The following is a 23,211-nucleotide window of genomic DNA, read 5'->3' on the forward strand; positions in this document are numbered from 1 at the left end:
AGAGTTAGCTCTGACCTGCTCCAGCTGGAGTGAGATGATGTGAGTAATGTGGACCGTGTAGGGCTCTCAGAGAAACCTATTCCTGTTGCAATGGAGTGTGTCCTTTCCTCTCATTTCGACCTGTCCTGAAATCAGGGCTGATTGATATAGACAATTTTGCAATATCACACACAGATCTGTGTCCATATGTCAAACACCAGAGCTTAAGAATAAAATTGATGTAATGTGAATAAGTTAATGCCCTGCAGTGCAGTTACATGAATTTTGGTCACTACAATAATGTGTCTGAAGTGAGAGCTCCTTAGTTCAGTGATGATCAATGGGAGACCCCAGGCCTGAATTTCAGCAACAACATGAGAATTACCAAATATGATGCTTCGTTGTAAAGATTTATTCTGATTCAGCATGTTTCCACTCACATGGGTGTGTTGCCACACACATTCTGGTCATAGTATTCTTTTTTTAAAGAATGGTAAAGAGGGTCCTACATAAGGAGCTGACATACTGTTTTCCCCTGTTTGGGGGCAGTAAGGCGACTTACTTAGCCTTCCAGGGATGTGTCTTTATACTTTCAGCTATTATCACATCAGACCTTCCTGTAGTCTAACAGTTTATATTCATATGATCATAGCAATGGCCATACAACCTGCTTTATTTTTTATTTTTTTATTTTTATTTTTTTTGGTGTTTCATATCATTGTTTTATCTTTTTTCTTCTTTTTCAGTTTCTTTTTCTTTTTTTTATTTTTTAATTTTTAATTTTTAATTTTTTTCATTTTTTTAAATTTTAAAATCTTTAATTCTTACATGTGTTCCCAAACATGAACCCCCCTCCCACCTCCCTCCCCATAACATCTCTGTGGGTCATCCCCATGCACCAGCCCCAAGCATGCTGTATCTCTCTAGCATACTCCATAATGTTTTCTTTCTCTCTTTTTGGTTTTATTTACATGCAATAAAATTCATTCTTAGAGATGTACAGTTCAGTGACTTTTTTCTTTTAACAGTCTTGTTTCTTTGTCTTCATTTATTTATTTCTGGTTGCGCTGGGTCTTCATTGCTATATGTGGGCTTTCTCTAGTTGTCTCCAGCAAGGACTACTCTTCGTTGTCAGGGCTTCTCCACGTGGTGGCTCCTCTTCTTACAGCACACAGGCTCTAGAGTGCAGACTTGGTAGTGGTGGCACACAGGCTTAGCTTCCCTGAGGCATGTGGGATCTCCCCAGACCAGGGATTAACCCATGTCCTCTGCACTGGCAGATGGATTCTTAACCACTGGACCACCAGCAAAGTTCCCAGTTCAACAACTTTTGATACATATAGTTATGGATCACTATCCCAATCAAGACATAGGAAGTTCCATTAGCTCCCCAAATTCCTTCAATCTTCCCCTTTGGAGACCACCCCTCCTCTCGCTTCTAATGCCTGGCAACTGTGTCTATGTGTGCGTGCTCAGTCACTCAGTTGTGTCTGACTCTTTTCAACCCTATGGACTGTAGCCTTCCAGGCTTCTCTGTTCATGGGATTCTCCAGGCAAGAATACTGGAGTGGGTTGCCATATCCTCCTCCAGGGAACCCTCCTGACACAGGAATCGAACCAATGTCTCCCGCATCTCATGCACTGTAGGTGGATGAGCCACCGGGGAAGCCCAACTTTCTGCAAAGACTGGTTTTTGTAAGCTATGCTTTACTTTTACTAAAACAATTAAAAGGGTAAGTGATCACTTTCACCAGTATTTGTGGACCTAGAAGAGTTTCTCAACTTGCAGACCTTTGGGTTCAAATCTCAGAGATCCAGGAGCTTTCTGCAGGGCTGGGGTTAAGCCCTGTTCCTTTTCAACTAGTCTGAGAGTTGCCTGGCTGAGGTCCCTAACAGAGCAACACCAGTGTTTAAAGTATTCAATACCTATCTGTGCATCACAATTTGCTTATCTACCTCAAATCCCCATATAATTTAACCCAGAATCAAAACTACTTTTAATCTATTTCAGTGTTTCATTATACAGGTACACCTTGATTGATACACTAATATGTTTTCTGAAGATGTATTTAAACTGAATTTTGAAAATGAAATATTTTTAAAGGGAGCACTTTTAATAAGATCTATAATTAGTCTTTCCTCTCTCTTTCTCAAACATCCATGCTTGTGTTTCTGGATGGTGGACTTCAGGGCACTGCTGAGCTCAGCTTGTCAGGAATGTTGGCAACTCTTTCCATCAACACAACTCACAGATACAATACTCTGCACACAACAGGTAAAGTTTGAATGCTCACATCTCAACCAGCTGGCTTCAATGTGCCAGTTTGTTTTTCTTGCTTTCAGAACAATTTCAAGACAATTTCCTACATTTCTCCCAGAATGCTACAGCTGCTGCATGGATTCTTCCTGCCAAGAGCCTGGAAGCCTCTTCCATCACACACACTTCCAGCTTCTTGAAAGAATTTTGCAGATTAAGCAACAGGCGCCTAATGCTCATTCTACTCAACTAGCCATAGAGCAGATCTGTTTCCCATTTCTGGTTGGAGTTTCAAGGACTTCCTTTTTTCTAATTGCTTCCTCCGGGGCTGTGTATTGTAGGGACCACTGCCTCCTCCCAGCTCATATCAGGACTTGACAGCTATTGCATTTTGTCACATGAAAGTCTGAGTCAACTGGGAGAAGCTGAGGGATGCTGGTTGCATCTGTCAGGTCAGCCCATCAGTTTGAGAGCCATCAAGAATGCTTCTAGAGTAAGTAAGCCTTCCAGCTTAATTACCCCTGATGACTCAGTAAAAGAAGTACTTGGCAGAGTAAGCTTTCTGCCCTAAAGAGTGTATGTGTGTGGGCATGTGTGCATATATGTATGTGTATGTGTGTATGCATGTTCATGTATGTGTATGTATGTGTATGTATATATAAGTATACAAGTAGTAAAACACTAACTGGCAATTATTAATTCTCAAAGGTGCAGGTTATCACTGAGCTTTCACCTCTTTTTTTCCACTTTCAATTGAATTCACCAGAGTCCAGATTTCTGCTGTCTGAATTCTATCACATTTCTGTTATTTCCTCTGTCATTTACTGGAGGGAGCTGTGCCCTCCATTTGCCTCTGCTTTGATACTGAACAAAAACTGATTTCTTTCTGAGGAAGTTAGAAAAGCAAGGCTTATGTGACCAATATGTTTCCCAACCCTCACAAGAGGAAAAGGGCACACCCAATACTATCAAAATACAACCCTGTACCCATCACAGCACCAGATGCTTTAAGCTGCTTCTTATTGTGGCTCCCTCGGCACAAAACAGACTCCTGCCTGCCCCCTCCAACAAAGGCTTCCGGTCTCCAAGCTACAACACAATTCCGACAAAAATCTTAGCTTCCTAGAGCTTTGAAATATCCTAACCAAACTGTCTTCCATTTTAAGCTTTATATATATATATATATATATATATATATATATATTAAGGTCAGGCAAATTCTGGTAGTCTTTCTCAGATGACTCCCAAATCTCAATGGTACCTCCCACTTCCTCTTGTTTCTTCTTTAAGTGGGTCTCTAATTGGGAGCGTTCCCAGCTGTATTACTAATGCTGTGATGATGATCATTCATTAGCTCATGCTATTATCTTTCTCCTCAAACTGTTTCATTTGAGTATTTAAAACAATCAAATATTTGTGTTCTACGCTTTTGTTACCATTGTTGCAATTTGCCTTCTTATCACTGCAAAGATGGAGTATCTGTTTCATTCATCCCTCTTCTAGCTGGGGAGCTGTGATTCAGGGCTTTTTCTGTAATCCACACATGGGTTTGGAAAATGTAGGAAGTAGAAAAACAATGAACCTTGGAATAGATTTAGAAAGGAAAGGCATGAATTTGGCAGATGCGATGTTTTACATTTAAGACGTGGGGCACAGTTTAGGACCAAAAAGGAAAGAAGTCAATTTGGGGGTGGGGGAATTTTATTCTAGTGAAGTAAGGGGGAAAGACAGAAGGGAGAAGAGAGAAGGGGATTTTTGGAGCCACTTGATTTTGCACAGAGCAGGAAAATTATCTACTCTTTGCACTTTGCACCTCCCCCACCACCATATGCTTCCCGAAAGTTTCCTTTTTCCATACTTGAAAGGACCACAGATTTTAATAGTATTCATGCATTTGAAGTGTTAGGCAATTCCCAGCTTCCTCTGTTTTTGCATTTATGATGAGAAGTAATTTTTTTTTTAAATCCCAGTTACAGGATAAAGTACAAATAAAATCAATGACTATTTAATGAAAAAAATTTCAAACTCAAAGGCAGGCTTTACAAAAAAACAGGCAGTTGACCTTAAATAAACTGAAGTTCAAGATCACAACCAGATTCAGGGACTAAATTATAGGCCAGTCTCCTCCAGTGTCTAGGCTGAGAGAGTTTAGTAGGTTACCACAGCAAATATTAATTTGTAGACACCCCAGGGGCCTGAACAAGTTGAAGCTACATCATTAAAAGGTCAAATTCATTCAGAATGTCTTGAATTCAGATGTAATAGTAAAAGCAGACAGGGTGGAAGACAGAGACAGTCAGGATTTTCTGTACAAAGGAATATTTGCAATGTGATATTCATTGATGCCTGACACATCATTCGCTATTACGTGCATGTCAATTTGTGGGTGTCCAGCACTTGGAGCTACTACTTTGTCAAGCAGAGGAATTTTCTTCCTCTGGCAGGGGGAGGGGATTGGTGCACGCTGGACGTGCACGCTGCTGCTCATGGCCAGAGAGTAAGACAGGAGACAGTGGATGGGGACTCTGAGGGGACGTATATTGCACAAGCCATCATTCCCACCCTGACAATGGCTACCTCTATGACCTCTGGCTTCCATAACCCTGTACCCAAACCATTTCACCTTTCAGATCTTCTCTGGAAGATCATTTTAACTGGAACGTGTGAAGCTAACTTCGGGTGGGAAAGTGGGGGAAGGGGGAGGAAGATGAGCAGTGCCTCAGTTCCACAGGATCTGACCTTGAATTTGCAGCCTGTTAGGACCATGGCATCCCACTCTAGTACTCCTGCCTGGAAAATCCCATGGATGGAGGAGCCTGGAAGGCTACAGTCCATGGGGTCGCTGAGGGTCGGACACGACTGAGTGACTTTACTTTCACTTTTCACTTTCATGCATTGGAGAAGGAAAAGGCAACCCACTCCAGTGTTCTTGCCTGGAGAATCCCAGGGACAGGGGAGCCTGGTGGGCTGCTGTGTATGGGGTCACACAGAGTCAGACACGACTGAAGTGACTTAGCAGTAGCAGGACCAGTCCTGCATCTACTGTTTACCATTGTGTGACCTTGGATGTATCTTTTAACACCTTTGATGTCTGCCTCCTTACTCATGAAACAGGATTTACATGGTTGTTTCATTGTATGGGTTAGAAATAGTGTGGATAAGTGACGGGTACATAGTAGGTGATGAATAAATGCAATGCACCTGGTAAAGCTGACTGCAACACCCAGAGTCAGAATGCCTATTTCTGCCTTCTATCTTTGGTTCCAAGATCATATTCTGCCCACAAAACTGACACTCGGACTAGAAATAGCTCTATGGGCTCCTGCTGTCCCTCCCTTTCACAGTTTTGCAGCAAATGGCATTCACTGGCAGTTCCACCGTTTTAGGGTTCATGGATAAAGTCACTGGTAGAAATGATGTGTAGTGTACTGGCTCCCACTCAGTAGCAAACCCCTGAGCCACAATCCTCTGATTCCTCTTCCCCTACTCATTCTCAGGCCATTCCCAGGAGCAGCCAAGGTTCCTGGGCCCACAGTACCCTCTGATGGCTAACACAAGGAACTTCCTTTTCTCTATCATTCTTAATCTTCTCTCTTGGAAACTCCCATAGGCTTTCACAGGTCACTGCTTTGTGCATTCCATCACAGACCATTCATTTCTTACTAATGTTGTTTGGCCTCCTCTGCCTTGCTATTTTTTTTTTTTTCTAATTTCTTGCTCAAATATTTCAGAAACACTTATCTACCTCCTTGTTTCTTTCCCTCACTTTGTTCCATTAACAAATTCTCAAATTGCAGCGATTATGGTTGTGAATATAAGATAGTAGGATGCATGCATCTCTCAAGAAAAAAAAAAACAAACCTCCATCCATTTAGAAGTAAAATAAGACATAACACAGAACCAACAACATTACTCTCAAAAGCCCTTTGAGATGTTCAGATGTCTTGCTGAGAACCTGCCCAGAAGATGCCATCTACCCCCTGTCTTTCTCCAAGGAATGCTGATCTTTTCTCAACATTCTTACTGTTTTCCTATTGATTTAATTGCCAGAATCGTACTAGGTTGTCCCCTATTCTTTCATTGCAAATACAATTCAGCTAGAGTAAGGGTTAAGTGCATTCCTGTGGGTTATTCTGGAAATCAAAGCACAATCTTTCAACATTAGTTTTCTATGGGAAACTGAATTCGAAGATCCAAACAGTTACTTTAGAATGAACTTTTGGTAAATGTTACCTACTGTCGTAACATCAGAACTTTGGGGATGGGAGTGGTCAGTTTTTAAAAATTCATACTCATGTCTGTATACTCTGGTTTTCATCTGTTCATCTGTGACATCTGGGATTAATATTTAGGTCTTCAGGTGTGACTTACCTGAACAGACATTGATTCTTCCTTTATCAAAGGAAAAATGTACTAACCAGATCCTGATTTGATATGTTGACATGTTATGGGAATATTCTAGAAGGTTATTAAATTCATGTCCATGACTATAGATTGATTCTTGGTAAAAACACATCATATGTCTCCAAATGCTAACACTAAGTTTAAATTCAAATAATGCCAAAAATTTATGTTTTTATTTATCAAGGCTTACACTTAAAATACTTTAAAAATAAAATTTTTGATATGGATTAGTAGAATACCATTAATTTTATGCTTAATTTTTCTGAGTCAGGAAATTTATTTTAAAATTAAGCTAGAAGTCAGTATTTAGAAGCATCTGAAGTCCTGATTCAGCCACTAACTGAAAGATTGCTTTCACAAATTAATATCAAGTGGTTTAATTTTTCCAGTTTCTAATAAACTTTAAAGTAAAAGCTTGTGAAAATTGGTATGAAATAACTGAATTATTTAATTAAATGGTAAAAGAGCTACTGTGACCATATATAGGCACATATGAAAAACATAATTTTAAAGTGCATTTATAAAATATCTCCTAATTTGGTCATATTTCAAGGTAATACTTGCATAGGACTTTTCTCTGTGACATTATTTCCGCATTCTTAGAGTAGAAATTATTTTCTCCTTTAAAATAAAAAATGCAAATCAGTTAAAGTAACAGGTATCCATCCAACTTCATCAAAATTCTGTGAAAACTGACATTCTACATAAATTCTAAATATATACTAATATAACAATAATGAAGAATGATGTCATAAAATAGTTCCACGGTGCAAAAGGTACCTTAATTGATTGTTCATCAAGGAACATTGAGTTGACATGTTCACATTTTTCTGAAAAGAGATGTTTGCTTTCCAATAACGTATACCTTTTGAATTCATAAAGTTTTGGAGGTACAAATTAAAACATTCAGTGTTAATGTTTTTGAAAGCATTAAGTTTAGATTATTTTCTCAAGACCCAAGGAGAAAACACCAGAGGAAACATAACCAGCCTGAATTGTTTAAAATGTATTTTCCCTTTAATTAAATAAGAAACATCTGTCTAGGGATTTTGGAAATGAATGTAATCCATCCACACTCTGCCTGTACTAGTTTGCATCCAGTGTCCAATATTTTGAAAGAAAATGCTTTCTTTCTGTAAAGAATTAAATAGCAACATGGAGTGATTGTCTGGGTCTGCAGCAGCTGACTCTTGCCTCCCGAGTTTGGGCACTGGAAATTCTAAGGCTATGTCTTTTTCCAGATTTGTTCTTGGGAAACAACCAAATTCTCTCCATAATCAAGATTAGGGAGTAACATCTGTGTTCTCCAAACCATCCACTCACCCAGAACACCCTTATCTCAGAATAGTAAGGAAACTGAAGTGACCAGGATGCATTCAAATACCCAAGCTCAAAATACTGTTCCCTCTCTGGGGTGCACTTAACATCTTCCTCCCCTTCACTAGGGCTTTAAAAAGCTGATTTCTCTCCGAATCTGCACCGCCCACAACACCGACCCATCAGACAGGCCAAATTCTACAAAGAAAGTGGGGACTTGACTCCCAGAGGGCTCTGGCACTTTGAAACCAGAACCAACAGTTGAGAATGACAAATATCACTTACTGGTGTTGTCAAATGGTATCTGCCTGCACTGCGCAGACCCCTCGGCGGGCCAAGGACAGTAGTAGACTGCTCCCCCTTCCACGATGTCTGGCTGGCTGGTGTTGGCTTTGGGCGCCCCCACCAAGACACTCGCCCTGAGAAGAGGTTGGACAAAATCACTCCTTGGAATCGGAAACGTACTTATGACAGACTGTCAAACTAGATTTCCTCTTGGAAAACTACGGGCGTCTGAAACCTGGTTTGGAAGAGGGCGCAAATATTCCTAATTCTTCTCTAGGTGGAGCTATGTATACAGTGAGTTGAGAGATTGCGGGGGGCCGGGGGGGGGGGGGGGTGGTAGTGAGAATTAGCAAAGGACAGAGCCCAGCCGCTTATAGCAGACAGCACTTGAGCCCAGACGCTTGTTACAGGCTATGGATAAACTGACCGTGTTGTGGTCCTTGTTTTAACCGGCCTGAGTCTGTTTGGTCCTGTGTTTCCCCTTCGTACGATGCTCCAGTCTTTGTCCCTGGAGCTTCCCAGGACTTTCGGATCCGAAGCAAGTGACATGTCCCTGGTTCAAAGTTCACAAGGACATCCAGCATAGAAGGGGAGGGTAGAGGCTGGTGGCGGGGAACCGGACGGGACCCCAAGTGGGCAGCGGGATTGACGCTTGGGATCGCCTGCCAGCAGGCTGCCGGGACAGGCCTGGGTCCCCCGGCAGAGGGGCAGGGACCCCCACCTGGGGCGACTTACGTGCGAGCGGCAGGTATGTGGAAGTCCACCGCGTAGCCGAAGTAACTGCCTTCGGGTCCGCTGTACACCGTGAGCTTGTCCACGTCCAAGTTGAACGCCTGCGAGGCGGGGGACCACAGCATCCCCAGAGCGGCCGAGAAGCAGCAGAGGGGCGCGAGCGGCGGTGCCCGGCTGACCCGGGGACCGCGGCGGGGCCGGGCAGACATCGCCCTCCGGCCGGGTGGTGCTCACCGGGCAGTGCGAGCCGAGGACCCCGGCTGGGAAACGGCGGGCGTGGCGGCGGGCGGTCCGGGAGCCCCGGTCCCGGGTCGATGCGCGCGACGCGTCCGCGGTGACAGCCCCGGGCGCTCCTCCGCGTGTCCCCTGCGGTCTGCTGGCCGCCGGATCCCGCGGCTGGGGGCTGGCGGAGGGGATGCGAGCCCTCCTCTGGCGGCTGGAGGGGGCCCCGGTGCGCTCGGGGCGCCTCCTAGTGGCCGGCCCGCGCACTGCGGGCCGGAGCCGGTAACTCACCGACAGTCCTCGCCCCCGCGGGCGGCCGGCGCCAGGCGCCTGTTTCAGTGGGTTGGCTTTCTACTGCAGTTGCATCTTAAGAACTATCTGAGCCTCCCGCTTGCCAATTCAAGCCATTGGCTTTGGAAGCAATCCCCCCCGCCCCAAAAGCCGCTCCACCCGCCTCTGCTCAGGGTAGGGCGAGGGTTTGCTCTGGTTTCTCCCAAATGGAAGGATGTGAAAGCGTACCCCACCACGAGGGAAGAGGCCAGACAAAGCCGAGATCTTGGCATTACCTCTGCAGCCTAAAGATCCGAATAAAAGTTTAAATCCAACAATCCTCTCCTCCCCCACCTCCACTTCCCTGCAGAGGTAACTAATAAAGCAATCCTGGAGATTTTATTTAGGTCTTTCTCAGAGACACGTGGAGCAGGTTACATGCCTTGGTCTTAAATTTCTGTGACCTTGTGTAATTGTGGTGAGGACTAGCAAAACTGGGAATGCTGGAATTTACAGTTTACCCACAGCAGGCGTAGGGGGGTGTAGGTTGCAATCTTGGAATCTGCAGGAGTTCAAACGTCAGTTCCAATCCATGAGTGTTATTGATTTCTTTCTGTGTCTTCTGCTTGGGAGAGGGAGTGAAAGATGAGTTGGGGAAAAGGCAAAAGAGAAGCGTAGTACCAGAAGCCTTTTCGTAACGTGCAGTCTTCCAGGGAAACAGAATTAACCGGGAAAGAGAGCAATTAAGCGTTAAACAGGATGCCGCTGGCTTTAAATGAAAATGAAGACTAGAGAGGAGAGAGGGGAATAGGGTCCACAGTATTTTAAGGAGATTCGTTGGTAATTTAAGCAGAAATTTGAATAGGAGGCAAGGCTTTGGACATTGTGGGCGGAGTGTGAGGCAAAGTATTAAGGACACAGAGGCTGAGATGATAGGGTTGTGCAAGGGATTTGAATAACAATGTGGTTTGGGGAGGAGTGGAAGGAAGGGATGGACCTCCTAAGAAAGGATCTTAATAACAAGAACAATTATTGAGGCAAAGGTAGTGGGTTCTACAGGGATTCTGGAAGTTTAGTGGAGGATGTGTGTGTTGGGGCAGGAGGTCAATTGTCAGAAGGAAGAGAAAGCCAAGTGGCTGTTGCCCAAAACACCCAGAGTGATGAGGGCTCCGACATGATAAACAGATGGAAGGGAAATGAAGCCCACAATGTTAATTAACAGGAAAAGGGCCCACAGACTGATGGCAGAATGAAAGTGAAGGATAACCCAAGGTGAGTCTACAGGTATCAATTTAGAAGAGGAGAATCACAGACAGTAACAATGGGGCAAGGAGAACAGAATGGGAGGAATATAGTAAGTTAGGTTCTGGACCTGTTGAATCTGTTACTAGTGTGGGATCCCCAAGAAGCTGGAGCCATAAACTGTGATTCAGAGCAGTGATCTAGTCTAATGGAGCACATGTGGGAGTCCACCCACAGAAAATCTGTGCTCCCGTTGAAAAGCTAGACTTTTTCTTACATCAGAACACACTTGGTAGACTGATTTAAATTTTATATTTTCCTCTTTGCCTGTCTCATCCCTGTAAAAATGCTAAAAATTAATAAGCTATCAGAAGATTACCTAGCAAATCATCACATCTGGATTATTTCCTAACTGAATAGTCCTTTCCCAGACAAGGACTTAAGAGCAGAGGGTAGAAAACTTTTTTCTCAGTCCAAAAGTCCATTTGTGTTGGATACAAAGTCTGCTACTCTGGCTCAGGTTACTATTGGTAATAGACGTGATGTTCCCTAGAGTAAATTTCAATGACTAATTCACATGCAATATATACATGGGCAGAAAAAGAGCTGTGGGAGACAATGAGGCTGGGAAATAGCCCCAACTCCATCATTTCCTATGACTGCATGCTGAAATTTGCAAATTCATCATATTGCAGGCAAGATTTAGGTTGAAGCAAAGGTACTGGAACACCTTAATGGAAGAATGGAACTCCTGAAAAGGTAGAAAGTAACAGCATAATCTTAGACATGCACTTGGTCCACATACCAACTTACTGGACAGAAGTTCAGTTAAGTTCAATTACTCAGTTGTATCTAACTCTGTGACCCCATGGACTATAGCACACCAGGCTTCCCTGTCTATCACCAACCCCCTGAGCTTACTCAAGTTCATGTCCACTGAGTCGGTGATGCCATCCAACCATCTCATCCTCTGTCATCCCCTTCTCCTCCTGCCCTTCAATCTTTCCCAGCATTAGGGTCTTTTCCAATGGGTCACTTTTTCACATCAGGTGGCCAAAGTATTGGAGCTTCAGCATCAGTCCTTCCAATGAATATTCAGGACTGATTTCCTTTAGGATTGACTGGTTGGATCTCCTTGCAGCCCAAGGGACTCTCAAGAGTCTTCTCCAATATCACCTTTAAAAAGCATCAATTTGTATAAATCAGCATATGACCAGGGTATCCCCTTTTGTTACTCTCTTGATTTTTGATATTTCCAGCATGTTCCTGATCTTTTAATTCAAGATATGGGTAGGTCAGGGAAGAAAATTCTACTTATTGCCACATCAGTTCAGTCACTCAGTCATGTCCGACTCTTTGCCACCCCATTGACGGCAGCACGCCAGGCTTCCCTGTACATCACCAACTCCAGAGCTTACTCAAACTCATATCCATCTAGTCGGTGATGCCATCCAACCATCTCATCCTCTGTCATCCCATCTCCTCCTACCTTCAATCTTTCCCAGCATCAGGGTCTTTTCCAATGAGTCAGCTCTTCACATCAGGTGGCCAAAGTATTGGAGTTTCAGCTTCAACATCAGTCCTTCCAATGAATATTCAGGACTGATTTCCTTTAGGATTGACTGGTTGGATTTCCTTGCAGTCCAAGAGACTCTCGAGAGTCTTCTCCAATACCACAGCTCAAAAGCATCAGTTCTTCTGCGCTCAGCTTTCTTTATAGTCCAACACTCATATCCGTAAATGACTACTGGAAAAACCATAGCTTTGACTAGATGGACCTTTGTTGGCAGAGTAATATCCGGCAATCTTGATTCCAGCTTGTGCTTCATCCGGCCTGGCATTTCGTATGATGTACTCTGCATATAAGTTAAATAAGCAGGGTGAAGATACACAGCCTCATTATATTGCCAGTGCAGCCAATTATATTATATTATATTGCCACATATTTGGATTCATATACTTGTTCCTTTCTTCTGAAACACTTGTTATTGATTTATACAACAAGCCTACATTTTATACAGTGTCACTTTCCACTGTACAGATGAGGGCCTTAAGGTTCAGAGAGCTACAAGCATATACAAATTTTAAGAGCAAGTAAGTGGTGCTATTTTTGAAAAATAAGTTTTATTTATTTATTTTTGGCTGTGCTGGGGCTTCATTGCTGTGCCAGCTTTTCTCTCATTGCAGCAAGCGGGGTATACTCTCTGGTTGTGGTTCATGGGCTTCTCATTGCAGAGCATGGGCCCTAGGGCAGGTGGCTGCTGCTGCTGCTAAGTCGCTTCAGTCGTGTCCAACTCTGTGCGACCCCATAGATGGCAGCACACCAGGCTCCTCCATCCCTGGGATTCTCTGGGCAAGAACACTGGACTGGGTTGCCATTTCCTTCCCCAGTGCATGAAAGTGAAAAGTGAAAGTGAAGTCGCTCAGTTGTGTCTGACTCTTGGCGACCCCATGGACTGCAGCCTACCAGGCTCCTCCATCCATGGGATTTCCCAGGCAAGAGTACTGGAGTGGGGTGCCATTGCCTTCTCCGAGGGCAGGTGGACCTCTGTAGCTATCTACTCCCCAGCTCCAGAGCACAGTCTCAATAGTTTTGGTGCAGGGGCTTAGATGCTGTGCAGCATGCGGGATTTTCTTGGACCAGGAATTGAACCCACATCTCCTGCATCAGCCGGTGGATTCTTTACCACTGAGCCAGCAGGGAAGCCCCACTGGTGTGATTTGAACCTAGGACTCTCAGACGCTAAAACCAGTTCCTCAGGCTATTCGGTCTATAGGCATATTTTTGTAAATTACAGCAAAAATGAGAAGTCATTTTTCTGAAGTATTAAGCTCTTCTGGTCTGGCCCTTCGGGTAGGCTTCGAGTCATGATAGCAGCTGTGTACTTTTATAAGAGGTCACAGCAAAGGGTTTGGCTGTTGTTCACTCACTCAGTCCTATCTGACTCTTTGTGACCCCATGGACTGCAGCGCACAAGATTCCCCGTCCTTCACTATCTCCCAGAGTTTGCTCAAACTCACATCCATTGAATCTGTGATTGCATCCAACCATTTCATTTTCTGTCGTCCCCTTCTCCTCCTGCCTTCAGTCTTTCCCAGCATCAGGGTCTTTTCCAATGAGTTGGCTCTTTGAATCAGGTTGGCCAAAGTATTGGAGCTTCAGCCTCAGCATCAGTGTTTACAATGAATATTCAGGGTTGATATCCTTTAGGATGGACTGGTTTTATCTTCTTAGTGTCCAAGGGACTCTCAAGAGTCTTCTCCAACACCACAGTTCAAAAAACATCAATCCTTTGGCGCTCAGCCTTCTTTATGGTCCAACTCTCACATTTGTATATGACTACTGGAAAAACCATAGCTTTGACGATATGGACTTTGTTGGCAAAGTGATGTCTCTGCTTTTTAATATGCTGTCTAGGTTTATCATAGCTTTTCTTCAAAGAAGCGTCTTTTAATTTCATGGCTGCAATCACCATCTATTGTGATTTTGGAACTCAAGAAAATAGTCTGTCACTGTTTCCGTTTGGTATTCAGAGAGTGAAGGAAAAGCTCTTTGACCTCCCCTGGGAGACCAAAAACCTGGGAGAAGAGTAAAATCTCACAAGAAGCTGGAAAAAAAAAACACACCTGTAATAATTGCAGGGACAGAATAGGTCTGAATCGGAGTCTCATACATTTCACTATTCTGACCCATGGGAACCATGCCAATCAGTAAAACCTGGGATAGTGTCAGAGAAACACATGGACAATGACAGGTCTTACGCTGAATGAGAAGTTTGACATTTTAAAGGTCTTCTAGCACTGATTTATTTGTCAGAAAAGCAAGTCTGGTAATTGTTTATCATGCATGTGAGTGCGTGTGTATGTTTAATGCTGAGAAAGGTATACATAGTTGTTTCCCTAAACAGAAAAGAAAAGAACCCAAAGGTCAAAGATGGAACAGATTTGGCCCAAACTTTCCAAAAATAAATAAGTAAAGAGTACCACAGGAAAAAAATATGCTCTCTGGGTTGTAGCCATGTACAAAATGTTTAAAAATAGAGATGCTGTAACATTTAACCATTAGTGCATACTTCTTAACAGAAGATCAAATATATTTGTTACTTAATAACCAATTACCGTTCCCCACTATGTTTAAATCTATTTCCTTACATGATAAAATGTGATCCTTGCTGATTGGTGTGGTTCCCATGTGATCCTGGGACTTCCTTGGTGGTCCAGCAGTTTAAGTCGTGATGCTTCCACTGCAGAGGGCATGGGCTCCGTTCCTGGTTGGGGAACCTTATGCTGTGTGGCATGACTAAAGAAATAGCACCCCCCTCCCCCCCCCAAATAAAAGATCTTGCCTCCAAATCAAGGACCAAGAGAGTCCATACCTGATTATTTCATTAATACACCACAATTTCAATATGTTATTTAAACCATTTACAAAATAAGCCCAGGTAAAAATAATACGCTTTTGAAGATTCCATCAGCTTTAAAAATGAAGCACGTAATGCAGGATAGTTTTTCAATCTCTTCTTGTATTTGTGGTAATTGAGGTGATCTCAAAGTTTTTTTTTTTTTTTTTTTTTTTTTGTCCACTGGACTCAGTGTTTCTGCAATATTAGAAACTACCTATTAGTATAAACTGGTCAATTAAACTTTCATTGGGCAAACATCTCTTAAATCTGTCAAGTGTCTCTCCTAGCATAAGCTTATGTCTGCAAATTTCCTATTTCTGGTCCCTGGAGGGTGAATCTCATTATAGTAAAATCTTTTTTTTTTTCTTTTTGATAATTTTGTTTGTAATTCTCTTTTATGATTTCCCTTCATGATTTTATTAGCCACTTTTAAGTTAAAAGTGCTGCAGCCCATGGCCCCTGTGTTGGCAGCTGTTCAAGCATAGTCAACAGTTGGTTTAGCTGAAGGAAAATTCCCACTAGTCAAAACCAGACTCCGACTCAATCTCTTTTTAGAATGAGCCTTTTAAATACAACTCTGCTTTAAACAAAAATAAAAATAAATAAAAACAGTTCTTCCTCTAAAAAAGGAAGGTAAACGAGGCCAATGATGCTCTTCCAGAGCCCTGACATCTGGGGATAAATCTTCCTGAGAGCCAAAGACCCCGGGCAGTTGAGTTTATATGAAGGATCTTGATTTACAGATTTTAATTAGGGCCAGTTCACTCCAGAATCTTGAAAAACCTACACACATCTGATGGGTTGGCCATAGTGACTAAGGCAAACTTCCAGGGGAAAAATTCACAACATCTTAGTTGTAAATTTGGAATCTGGCAATGGGGAAGTCCAGTTTCCCAAGAGCTTATGTTTCAGTCCAGTGCCAAATGAATATATTAAATTGGCTTTATTATTATTATTAAATTTCAGTGAGGTGTTGGGCTGCAGGGCCTCACTACTCTGGTCCCAGGTAAAGAGAGTCACTTAAGATGAGAAGTGAGCATTCTCCTCACTTGTGTCTTCGGTCATTCAGGTGTCTGAAAGTAAATACCATAGGCTGGATGGCTTATTAAAAGCAGAAATTTGTTCCTCTCACTTCTGAAGACCAGAAGTTCAAGATCAAGATGGCAGCGCAGTTGAGTTCTCCCAAGAGGCCTCTCCAGGTTGCAGACTGCCACCTTCTTATTGTATTCAAGTATGGCAGAAAGGGGTTGAGAGGGTTCTCTGGGGTTCCTTTGATAGGCACTGATTCCATCATGGGGCTCTGCTCTCATGACCTCCCAAAGGTCCCACCTCCTAACACTATCACACTGGAGGTTAGGATTCCAACAGGTGAATTTGGAGGTGGGGTGGAGTGCTGGACACAAATCTTCACCTCATTGCATCAGGACTTGAAAGGAGAGGCTTTTGTGAACATGGTGCTACAGGTACCTCCGTGGACCAAGGACAAGAATAATAGTTGTGGGCGTCAGGGGCAGACAGCAGCTGTGGCCTCCTGATACCCTTCATTCAGCCCTTGCAGGAGGACAAAGGACTTCAAAGATCTCCTACAAACAGGTGGGGACGTCATGAACGAGTCCTCCACCTATGGGAGGAGGTGAAGGCTAGAGCATCTGATTGGCGATCTGAACGTGATTTAAACCCTAGACTAGACTGCTATGTTTATTCCAAGGTTGGAAGATGTCGTGAGGGTGTCTAGGACTGCCCTCTAGTGTCTATGATCCTATTAAAGTGTGTGGGATTTTCTTGTGAGAAAATGATTTAGTCTCAAACAATTTAGATGAACATTTCATTACAAAGTTCCCAAATCTGAGTTGGTCTCTCCTACATTTATCACCATCTTTATTTCCCTGTGGTATTTTCCAAATCAGGTGAAAGGGAAAAAGAAGAAAAGAGCCACAGAGGATGGAAGGAAAGGGAAGAAGGAAGAAGGGAGGAAGGGAAGGAAGGGAAGGAATTTGCTCATAGAAACTATATTTCATATTTTCCCAGCTAACTGCAAAATCCGAATCAGATTTCAATATCACTCATGCAAGGACTATATTCTACTCAATTTCATCGGCCCTACCTGTTATTTGCTTATTTCTTATTTTTATCCCATCAACAGATATGAGTACCAACTGTGTCTTATATACAGTGCCAGCCCTGGAGATATAATTGTGAATTTAAGAGATATAGTCCTTCCCTTCCTGGAGCTTATGTTCTAGTGAGGAGATGCCAACCTGATGAGAATATAATTAACTAGAACAGTGCCAGGAGCAGAACTAATACGGTGTGGTTAGAGAAGAATGGGTGTAGGGAAGCTTTTAGGAGATCATTTTCCTTCAAATAAGAACACAGCCACATGACCCACCAAAGAATAATGGACTATTCATTATGCAACTTTTTAAAACAGATGTGGTTGCTATACTGCTCACCCAGATCTGGAGAACAAGGGACCTTATGGTTTGGTGTCCGTCAGGGTCCCTGACTTAGAAAAGTTCAATCTTAGCAGATTGTAACTAAGATATGGAATCAAGTTAAGACTTTTAGTGCCCATGTAAAACAAGCTTCCCGTAGTATCTGTGCATTTTGTCATCTGTGTAACTTACATAAGGAAGCTTCCTGCTTAGCCTGACAGCAAGTCATCCGTGCCCATGGCCTTGACCACTGTAAGTCTCTCTGTGCAGCAGTGCCCTAGTCTGTTTCCAGGGCTATCAGTCTTTGAGAGAACAATCTGAAGGTCGGAAGTGAATTTCTTGTCTTCTGCTTAGATTGCTTGAAACATGACTAATTGACTAAAGTTGACTGTTCTGGCTTTTATTGTTTCGACTTATTAAAAAATGTGTCCTTTTCCCAAAGCCCTCTGGGCACATGCACAAAAAAATAGAAATATGACAAGTTAAATTAAAACCAGCAGATGAAAGCTAAAACACTCTCATAAAGTTAAAAAGAAAGATGCCAAGCAGCATTTCTGGAAGGAGAAAACTAAACCAAACAGATTAAGCTTAGCCATTTTTCTACTGGTTTGCAAGGAGGACTTGTTCAAAATAGATGTTAGAGTGATTTCCTGTGAAATCCTTGAAAAACTTGTGCCACTACATATTTTCATATCAAATCCTGTAAATAATGGTAATCCCAGGGAGAGAAAGGCTCTAAAATTTAGTGCTTTTTATAGTGATATTAAGATTGCTGTTTAGCCCTTAGTTACAGTGTGGCCTCACTCAGTTGCATCTCATTCTTGGGAGAAGAGAGATTAGCTTTAAACACAGTTAACATTTCTCTCTTGAACTCTAATTATTGCTGTAAGCTCAGTCATACTGTGATTCTGTTTAGAAACCAGTGCTGCTAATACATGTAGAAACAGTAGGTATTAAGAATATGAATTCTGGAGCCAGATATCTGGTCCATAGCTCAGCTTTGCCATTTACGTGTCTGTGAGCAAGTTACTTAACCATCTCTGTGCCTAGGTTTCCCCAGCTGTAAAATGAAGATACAAATAGTAAATCATATAGATTTGTGAGAACTAAATGGGTTAATGGACCATAAAGAAGGCTGAGTGCTGAAGAACTGATGCTTTTGAACTATAGTGCTGGAGAAGACTCTTGAGAGTCCCTTGGACAGCCAGGAGAGAAAACCAGTCCATCTTAGAGGAAAGCAATTCTGAATATTCATTGGAAGCACTGATGCTGAAGCTGAAGTGCCAATACTTTGGCCACCTGATGCAAAGAACTAACTCATTGTAAAGGACCCCGACACTGGGAAAGATTGAGGGCAAGAGGAGAAGGAAGTGACAGACAGATGGTTGGATGGCATCTGATCCAATGGACGTGAGTCTGAGGAAACTCTGGGAGATCCTGAGGGACAGGAAAGCCTGGGATGCTGCAGTTCATGGGGTTGCAAAGAGTTGGACACAACTTAGTGACTGAAGAACAACAATAGTTTGAGATACAGGAGAGAATCTTTATAAATAAATCAACTGATTCTTGCATTGGATTTTGCATGTGGAGAAAAATATTGTGCAAAGCAATTATCTCTTGCTCAGAAGTCCAAATTGCAGACATAATAGGTGGCCTATTTATAATAAGGGATTATTAGTATTTATTGGTCATGAGCTTTATGTTTTGCTTTGCCCTTTATGTACATAATCTCTTTTAACATATTATTATTATTTAATGATTTTGGTCCCATGGTTTGTGGGATCTCAGTTCCCTGATAAGGGATTGAACCCAGGCCAAGGCAGTGAAAGCCTGGAATCCTAGGCACGAGGGAACTCCCTTACCATATTTTTAAATATTCCATTTTAAAAATAAGGAAACCTAGGGACTTCCCTGGTGGTCAGTGGCTAAGACTCCACATTCCCAATGCAGGGTGCCTGGTTCAATCCCTGATCAGGGAATTAGATCCCACATGCTATAGCTAACAATCCCATATGCCTCAACTAAGACCTAGCTCAGCCAAATAAATAAATACATATTTAAGAAAGTAAATAAAAATAAGGAAATTTGATGGGGTTAAGTAACTTGCAAGAATTTACTTACAGGAGGTATGTGGTGAAAATAGGGTAAATCATAGGATGTCTGATTCCTCAGAACTTACTTTTTCTATCAATCTATTTCTCTTTTCTAGGTTTGGGACAAGACACTATATCAGATTATTTGAAAAGTCAATACAAGGAAGCACTGAAAGAAGTGAGAGGGCCCAAAGGCAACAATACCCAGTAGCAACAAGCAAACCCAGGTACCAGATGTGGGTTTCTAATTCCATTCTCCAATAGAAGGAACTAGAGCCTTTGGAGAAACAGCTAATCCTGGGAGCAGGTAATAGACAAGATTAACCTGGGATATCTTGTAACAAGAAAATAAGGAACTACTCAAAAACCAAACTGATGGAGTTTATCAAGGGGAGGCAAGAATCAACTGAAAGAGCTCCCAAAGGCTACTTGAAAAGCAAAATAAGTAATATAGTATTGGATTATAAGTCGAGGTGTAAAGTAAATCATTATGAGCCCTGAGGTATGAGGCCTGAATTGTGTCCCCCCTACCCAAAGAAAAGCTAATCCCCAATGACACTATATTTGGAAATAGGGCCTTTAAGGAAGTAAATAAGCCTAAATAAGATCATAAGGATGGGGCCCTATTCCAAAAGGACTAGTGCCCTTTTAAGAGGAGGAGATACCAGAAATCTTTCTCCCTCAGAACGTGCACCATGAGCATGCAGTGAGAAGGTAGCCATCTGCAAACCAAGGAGAGAGGTCTCATTAGGAACCAACCCTACTGATCTTAGACTTCCAGCGATCAGGATGGTGAGAAAATGAATTTCCATTTTTTAAGCTGCCAGTCACTGTTATGGCAGTGCTAGTAGACTAATACAAGTCCATACCAATATAAGTGATTGGGCAAACAAATGGAAAGAAGAGACAAATACCTATACGTTAGAAACTTAAAAAAAAACTTATGTGCACACTGTCCCCTTGAGGAGGTAGAACATAGCTCTCCATACTGGGTTTGATGACTTTCTTCCAAAGGTATAGTATGGAAAGGGCGTAACAGTACAGAAGACTGACATCATCAATGGTAAGTCAAGCTGATAACGTATCCTTAATATGATCTGGTAAGAAGGGCACTTGTCTTCCTCCTCCAAACTAAAATCCCTGTCAAATCAAAAGAAAAACATCAGACAAACCCAAACTGAGGGACAGTTTACAAAATACCTGACCAGATTTCTCCAAAGTGTCAAGGCCAACCAAATGAAGGAAAGTCTAAAAGTGTCACAGTTTAATGGATCCTAAGCAGATTTGATGACTAAATGTGCTGTAGCACTCTGGATGGAATCTTGTAGCAGACAAAGGACTAGGTAAAAATTGAAGACATCTGAATAAGGTATGGGCTTCAGTTAATAACTGTCAGTATTGGTTCATTGGTCCTGACAAATGTATCAAACTCATGTTTGATCGTAGCCGGGGACACTAGGCACAGGATATATATGGCAACTGCTTAGATATCTGTGTATTTTGGTAAGCTTTCTGTAAATATAAAACTATTCTAAATGAAAAGTCTATTTAAAGGAATTCCCTGGTGGTCCAGTGGCTAAGACTCTGTGCTCCCAAAGCAGGGGGCCCAGGTTTAATCCCTGGTCAGGCAACTAGATCCCACATGCCACAACTAAGACTTGGCATAGCCAAATAAATCTTTCTAAAAGTCTATTTTAAACAAACATGCAAAACGGTGTTTTTGTTATATCTTCCACATGACTTCTGTCTTATATTGTTTCTCTGAATATTCCAAAGTGAGTATTCACTTATCTTGGGAACAGAGTTTAGCTTAGTTTTGTTTCTTCTCACAAAAAGGACTCATTTTTGCAGTCAGTATCCTGCCACATCTTGACAGGAGTCCAGGAGATGAGGCAGGGGAGGACCAGTATAAGACTGAGCATGTTTATCTGTATGAGTAAGTAATTCCTACAGGTATATTTTAAAGATGCATGTGAGTCTCCATATTTGAAACATCTTCACAGTTTTATTCCTCCTCTTCCAATTTTTTTTCTGTTTATGTAGATGACCTCTGAAAATCCCAGAAAACAATATTTGCTTTTAGATGGTTGGGATTGAATCCTCTATTGTCTTTTTTTCCTTTGAATCCTCTTGTTCTTTTTTTTCCCACAGAGAAACTCCCAGATTTTTCATTTTATTTTAAGATTATGTTACTGAACCAGATGATCCAGTTTCGCCTTTTACTTCTCAGGCTCAAAAAAAAAAAAAAAAAAAAAGAAAAGCCTGTGCTGTGGGATTTAGCTAACACTTCACTCTCTTCTCTTCCAGACCCTGTCAGCTGCACTGTTCCAGAGTGGATCGACAGCTCCAAACCCCATTCCTCCTGGATTTTTGTGCTGGCCGCCAACCAAGAACTGGCTCCAGCTGTGCTGGCCCCTAATATCTTTAACTCTTTCCTCTTCTTTATTCTGGTGTTGAGAGTTAGAGCAAAGGAGATTCATTTGCAAGTATTTACTGAGCACCAGTCACTGAGGACAGCAGTAAATAAGGCAGGTGAGGTCCCTGCCCACAGAAGCCACATTCTGAAGGATGGAGAGCATCATGGCACACTCATTACTGCTAGGAGAGTTACTTGAATGGATGTTTTCATTAGTCCTGATGATGGAGACGCTAATTGTTATTCTCATTTATGAGACATAGACGCCAAACGACTTACCCAACATCAGGCAGCTAGTTAGTGATGGTGATACAATTTTTTTTTTACTGATCTTATTCGTTTATTTCTTTTTGGCTGTGCTGGGTCTTCGCTGCTGCACGAGGTTTTCTCTAGCGGCAGAGTCGGGGGCTTCTCATTGCAGTGGCTTCTCTTGCCGTGGAGCATGGGCTCTAGGTTGCACAGGCTTAGGTAGTTGTGGCTCCTGGGCTCTAGCGCACAGGCTCAGTTGCCCTTGGGCATGTAAGATCGTCCAGGACCAAGGATCGAATCTGTGTCTCCTGCTTTGGCAGGCAGACTCTCCACCACTGAGCCACCAGGGTAGTCCCTGGAGATACAACTTAACTCAAAGGTCTCAGATTCCAGAACACTTGGATTCCTAACCATGATAATATTGATAAAATTGTTCTTTTGCGTAGACACTGTCTGATTTCTGTCTTGCTCTTTCTACTCTTAAAAAATATGCTGCTTCTAAAAAATATCTGTAATGTTTAATGACAATTATAAAAAGAAAAAGCGGCTTTTTTCTTTTTAATAAGAAAATGGTGCCGTTCGCAGTCAGTAGTTGCTTTTGTAGCATGCGCTGCCTCTGTTTCCTAGTTCTGTAGTGAACCTCCCCCGACCCCACCCCACCCTCCGCCCTTCTGGGGAGTATTCAGATGTTTCAGGTGGGATGAACCCGGCAGGAATTCCACAGATAGATTGGCATAATTTAACAGCCCCCTTGCCTCTTTCTGGCCACATGATAGGTTGGGGAGGAGCTCGTACCTCGGGCATAAGCCAATCAGTGCCTATCATTCTAATAGCTGACGTGATTGGTTTATAGAACCATAGACGCGACGTGAGACGCTTGCCTTCTCCTCCAGGGTAGGAAGGAGGT

At 42.5% G+C, this 23,211-nt stretch overlaps 1 protein-coding gene across 1 annotated transcript in view; it reads right to left on the minus strand.

Annotated features, from left to right (window-relative positions):
- Nucleotides 1-9,183, minus strand: part of ITGA8 (integrin subunit alpha 8) — a 194,498-nt gene extending 185,315 nt beyond the window's left edge. The window contains exons 1-2 of the mRNA XM_052651025.1: nt 8,978-9,183; nt 8,243-8,376 (exon numbers count right to left, since the gene is read on the minus strand). Of these exons, the coding sequence (XP_052506985.1) occupies nt 8,243-8,376; nt 8,978-9,183 (340 nt within the window). The remainder of the gene's footprint in view (nt 1-8,242; nt 8,377-8,977) is intronic.
- Between the last annotated feature and the right edge of the window lie 14,028 nt (nt 9,184-23,211).

Source organism: Budorcas taxicolor, chromosome 13, assembly GCF_023091745.1.
Source record: "Budorcas taxicolor isolate Tak-1 chromosome 13, Takin1.1, whole genome shotgun sequence".
NCBI lineage: Eukaryota > Metazoa > Chordata > Mammalia > Artiodactyla > Bovidae > Budorcas > Budorcas taxicolor.